This window comes from Myotis brandtii, unplaced genomic scaffold (assembly GCF_000412655.1).
Source record: "Myotis brandtii unplaced genomic scaffold, ASM41265v1 scaffold833, whole genome shotgun sequence".
NCBI classification, from domain to species: Eukaryota; Metazoa; Chordata; class Mammalia; order Chiroptera; family Vespertilionidae; genus Myotis; species Myotis brandtii.
The window spans coordinates 157,225-163,224 of NW_005371384.1; the positions used below are offsets into that span (position 1 = coordinate 157,225).

Genomic DNA, 6,000 nt, shown 5'->3' on the forward strand with positions numbered 1-6,000 from the left:
TTTAAGACCTATTAAAGGAATTGTACTTACTATTAAGGAAAAAAAGTACAAGAGAGGTTTTAATTTGCTGTCCAAGTCACTGGGGGGGAGATGATACATTCTGGAATCTGCTTTCAGCATTTTAGATCATCTTTAGAAATATATTATTTAAATAGATTAATAGTGATGTGATTATTACTAAAAAGGGCATTATTCCCCATTATTACTGTTGGACATATGACTTAATTTGAGTATTATTTCATTCCACATCTGTTTCCTTAATTTCTTTCATTAGATGAAAGAAGATTCAGATTAGGTATTATAGTTCTATATTAGATACAATGGAAAGTTAACCTTTTATGTGCTCAAGCATTTTTTAAAAAAATATTTTATTGATTTTTTACAGAGAGGAAGGGAGAGGGATAGAGAGTTAGAAACATCGATGAGAGAGAAACATCGATCAGCTGCCTCCTGCACACCTCCCACTGGGGATGTGCCCGCAACCAAGGTATGTGCCCTTGACTGGAATCGAACCCGGGACCCCTCAGTCTGCAGGCCGACGCTCTATCCACTGAGCCAAACCAATCAGGGCTGCTCAAGCATTTTTTAACACCATTTTTTTCTGGTTAGCGCGCTCTCTCTCTCTCTCTCTCTCTATATATATATATATATATATTTAAATTGATTTCACAAAGGAAGGAAGAGGGAGAGAGAGAGAGAGAGATAGAAACATCAATGATGAGAGAGAATCATTGATCGGCTGCCTCCTGCAAGTCCCCCACTGGGGATCGAGCCCACAGGGAGGACACGTGCCCTTGACTGGAATTGAACCCAGGACGCTTCAGTTCGTAGGCCAATGCTCTATCCACTGAGGAAAACAGGCCAGGGCATCTGGTTAGCTCTTAAAAGATTGTTCATTGCCCAGCTCCCAAGCAAATTATATTGAATCCAACAAAAGTTTTTCTTGTGAGTTCATGGTTATTAATACAAAGAGCAAATATTGTACTGTGATTATAGGTGATACTCCATTTAAAAATTTGGTTGTGTATTTGCATATATTTTCCTTACGGTACTATGTATTTTTAATTATTTTAGCTTTCTTTTCTTTGAATTGCCTGTGTGTGGGACAGCTATAAAGTTAAGAACAAAGAGCAATCGTGCCCTAGCTGGTTTGACTCAGTGGATAGAGCTTCGGACTGTGGATTGAAGGGTCCCAGGTTCGATTCTGGTCAAGGGCACATGCCTGGGTTGCGGGCTCGGGCCCCAGTTTGGGGACGTGCAGGAGGCAGCCAATCAATGATTCTCTCTCATCATTGATGTTTCTGTCTCTCTTTCCCTCTCCCTTCCTCTCTGAAATCAATAAAAATATATTAAAAAAAAAAGAGCAGTCATGCCTAAAGGATAATATTTTTTATTATGTTCACTTACTATGTAAAATACATAGAATGAACTGTGAAGTAAACTGTAATAGATTTCACTGCTTCAGTGTCATAAGTCATGAGCCATTAAAAGATATGGACATGATTCTAATATTACAAATACAGTGGGAAAAACGATTGATCAATCATGAAGAAATCATTGACTAGAGATAAACTGATTGTGCTCATGAATAAATATTGATTCTTATGTGACCTTGGTCTTTCTTTTCTAGTCACATCTTCATTTGGCAGACAAACAATGCTTTGTTTATTATTTGCTATTTGCTGAAAGTGTTCATCTGTGAGATGTCAGAAGAGGAATTACAACTTCATTTTACTTATGAAGAAAAATCTGGCAGTTACAGTAAGTATTGCCTTTGAAGATGTTCTGGGAATCACATGTGTAGCAACATATAAGCACAAAATTTGAGGAATAAAATTAAAATTTTGAAAATTCCATTGTTCCTCTCATAATTTTTATTTTTAAATAACCTGACACTGTCACTCTTTCTTCCCCTATATTAATTTAAAAGAACGAAGACTCTCATTGTTTTTTTCCTTTTTTTAGAATAAGGCAGCCAGTAAGATTGAGACTTTTATTTATTTTGATCTCATGGATATGAAACATAAAAATAAAAATCAGGTATTTCTTTCAGAAAACAGATGTCAGTTTAAGTACCATTACCAGGGCAATGCATTATTGAGACAACCGGTCAGAAGATTTTGTGAGTATTAAGGGTTACTTTCATAGATACAACAGCAGTCTCTGAGTCTGGATGTCTTTGGGATTATTTGATCAGAAATAACATTTTCAAGGACAGTTTTATGATGCTGATGTATGTCATCTTTTTCTGCAGATACAGGAAAAGGTTACTATTTTCTCTTGATATTGCTGACAGGTTTCTTTTTTTGCCTGTAGTTTTTAAGATCAGCTGCTTGCATTTCCTTCCTTAGCATTAAAAGTAACAACCTGGAAAGTAAAAGGGGAGAATGGCATTGTTAAGAAATGAAATATGGGGAATGCAGTGTTTTGCATCTAACCTTCATGCTGTCTCCTCTCTTTCTGAGGCCAACGGCAGTGTTGGTCTTGCATTTCTGGGGTTTATTTCTAAAAACTCACTGTTGCCTGCATTAGGTGTTCTTGCTTACCTAGAGCTTTTACATTGATTTTGAGTTTTAAGACATGAATATGTTTAATTTCCTACTTTGATAATCAGCCTTCCAAGTTTGTTAACTATATACTACTAGAGGCCCGGTGCACGAATTCCTGCATGGGTGGGGTCCCTTGGGGTGGCCTGCGGAGATCGGGCCCAGCTCGCGCCCCCAACCTTGCAGCCCCAGCTTTCGCCCCCAGTCTCACAGCCCTGTAGCCCCGCCTGGCATCCTGCCTTGGCCTGGAGCCGCCCACTCACCTGCTCCACCATCCCGCTGTGGTCCTGCTCTCATCGGGGCCCATTGGGGCCAGCAACACCTCCACTGCCGCCTGCGGCCAGCGCTGCTTTCCCAATGCCTGCCATATTCCGCGCCACCTCCTGGTGGTCAGCGCATGTCATAGCAAGTGGTCAAACTCCCGGTTGAACGACCGCCCAAGGGGACAATTTGCATATTAGGCTTTTATTATATAGAATGTTTAAAAAATTAGAGCTTTTAATCGAATTGTGGCTTGCTAGTTTTGTTAGTTTTGTTAATGCTAGGCATTGTCTTTGTGGGACCAACAGTGCCAAAACATCGTTCGCTTTGGGAGTTGCAAACCTTTGCAGGAAGTGTTAGCAGTAAGAGTGGAGTGAATGTTTATCCCCAGAGAGCCTAAGAAGATAGTCCAACCAGCACCTATAACCTTAACACTTGTTTGCATTATGTCATAAAATTGTGTATATTTTATACTTTTATTTAACCACAATATCACTTATCATATATAATAAAAGCCTAATTTGCAAATCAACCAAATGGCAGAACAACCGGTTGCTATGATGCACACTGACCACCAGAGGGCAGGCACTCAATGCAGGAGCTGCCCCCAGCCCACAGGCCCCGACCAGCGGTGACGGGGGTCGGGACCAGCGAGCAGGCAGTGCCAGGCCAGCCAAGGCAGGGTGCCAGCGGGGGCCCCCCGTTTGCCCCGCCAGTTGCCCCGCAGAGGGAGGTAACCAGTGGTGGCAGTGGGGGGCAGGCCAGCGAGCAGGTGGTGCCAGACCAGCCAAGGCGGGTGCCAGTGGGGGGCCCTTGATCGCCCTGCTGGTTGCCCCACAGATCAGCCCTGATCACCGGCCAGGCCTAGGGACCCTACCCATGCACGAATTTCATTCACCTGGCCTCTAGTCTATATATATAAAAGCCTAAGCGACTGTTACAACCGGTTGACTGAACGACTGGTCACTATGATGCGCACTGACCACCAGGGGGCAGATGCTCAAAGCAGGTGGTCAGTGCACTCCCACGGCTAACCTCCCGCGGTCCCTTGCCCTGATTGGCCCCGATCGCTGGCCAGGCCGAGGGACCCCACCCGTGCACGAATCCGGGCCTCTAGTGTACATATGAAATTATTTTTCATTACGTAACATTGAGTAAATTGATGCATTTGAGAGATACACTGTGTTTGTTTTGGGGCCAAATGCCTTCCTGGAGTACCCTCTCTGTACTTGCACTCCCTGCTCATCTTCAAGTTGGAGAAGCATGTGTCTACCTTAGGCCACAGTCTGGGTGGCCTAAGGTAGACACAGTGTAAAAATGACACTTTTCCAGCCATGGCCACATTGTCAAAATGGTTGTGTCATTGAAAGAGACGTCTGTGAGGTCTGATGATTGGTGATTCTGTCTGTGCTGACAGACTGTCCTCTCTTATACAGTTAGCAATTCAGACTTTTACTAGTATGCATGCTCTTTTAATTTTGTTCTTTTTAATTACAGTTGAGTTTCCTGTTGGTCCACCAGTTAAGTCTAGTAAATATCTTTTTAAGGTTGAAGACCTGCTGTTTTTGACATAATGTAATTATTTTCATCTTAGCCTTACATGTTGTTAGTTTGAGACTTCTTATCACATAATAAAGTCTTTATATTTTTTGCCAATGTCTTTTTACAGTTTATGAAAGTGTGATGCAGTTAAATGATTGCACAGATACTGTTGAGTTGGAAAATATGGAACCTTACTATGCAGTAGCTGAAAACATCCATTTATCAGTGAATATCTGAATTAGGTGTGTGAAGGAATGTTCAGGGATAGATAATATACAGTAGTACAGGTTGTTTGAAGGGTGAAATGAGAGAAGTAGAGAACCATCTGCAAACAATTGAGCAAAGTTGAGAATAAACAACTATTCTCAATTGAGAGACTGAAGATAGAAGCAAAAAAAAAAGGGCGGGGAGGAGATAAGGTGAAAGGAAGGTCCAAAGAGGAGGCCAGTGGGGTCAGTAGCGCAGGGAGAGAGCACAGGTTTGCATTGCGAGAGCTTACTGCGGGGAAGACAGGCAGGTCATTTGCTGAGAGCTGGGAGAGCAGGGTACGTGGGCCTGAGAAGCGTAGTTACCTGTTAGCACAGCTTTGTGGAGAGAAGAGAGACTAGGGACTTGTCAAGTCCGGGGAAAAGGCTTGCTTAACTACATTTCATTGGCGTAAAAGAGTTCCAGATAAATTTATTTCAAAAAATTATTTATTTTGTGGGGCTTGCTCTCAAGCATAGTGAATTCAACATACTTTTTATTTTTGCTTTCTCCTGAAACCCCAATAAAATCAGTAAGGTACTTTTAAAAAGTCATGTACTCATTACTTGGTTTAAGAGGAGGGAAGGGGGATACAATGTGAATAACATTTTGCAAGTTGAACCTAACTGATCAGTGAAAACTGAAAGCTAAATGCCTTCGGGGTTGGAGAACTCTAGAAAAAGCCAGTTCTTGCCTCAGAACCCCGGAAAAGCTTAGGAGCTGGAAGTGCCAGGTGTGTTCAAAGGCAGACAATGATATTTTTAGAAAAGAGGAAGTCCATTTGCTTATTTTTAATTTATGATGAATATTTACAGGCATATTTGAATTTGCTAATTAGAAGTTTAAATATGATTTTTAATATAGAATAGCAATTCCAATATTAGCTTCACAATGGTTTTCTGAATATATTTATAGTAAATGTAATCTAGCCATGTGTCTTCCATTTTTGCTCTAAATTTTTCAGGCAGACTACCAGGTATTCACCTGTTTTTGGAATATAGCTCTGTTACTTCTTTTTCTTTCTTTTTTTAATTAAATCTTTATTGTTCAGATTATTACAGTTGTTCCTCTTTTTTCCCCCCATAGCTCCCCTCCACCCGGTTCCCACCCCACCCTCTGCCCTTACCCTCCTCCTCCACTGTCCTCATCCACAGGTGTACGATTTTTTTTCAGTCTCTTCCCGCACCCCCCACACCCCTTTCCCCCTGAGAATTGTCAGTCCACACCCTTTCTATGCCCCTGATTCTATTATATTCACCAGTTTATTCTGTTCATCAGATTATTTACTCACTTGATTTTTAGATTCACTTGTTGATAGATATGTATTTGTTGTTCATAATTTTTATCTTTACCTTTTTCTTCTTCTTCCTCTTCTTAAAGGATACCTTTCAGCATTTCATATAAT

The 6,000-nt window shown here is 41.3% G+C and overlaps 1 protein-coding gene across 7 annotated transcripts in view; it reads left to right on the forward strand.

The window, feature by feature from the left end:
* Nucleotides 1–6,000, forward strand: part of DYM (dymeclin) — a 239,778-nt gene that overhangs the window by 42,565 nt on the left and 191,213 nt on the right. For all 7 annotated transcript variants that reach the window (XM_014531965.1, XM_014531964.1, XM_014531966.1 and 4 more), the window contains one exon: nucleotides 1,631–1,761. In XM_014531965.1, coding sequence (XP_014387451.1) covers nucleotides 1,631–1,761 — 131 coding nt within the window. The remainder of the gene's footprint in view (nucleotides 1–1,630; nucleotides 1,762–6,000) is intronic.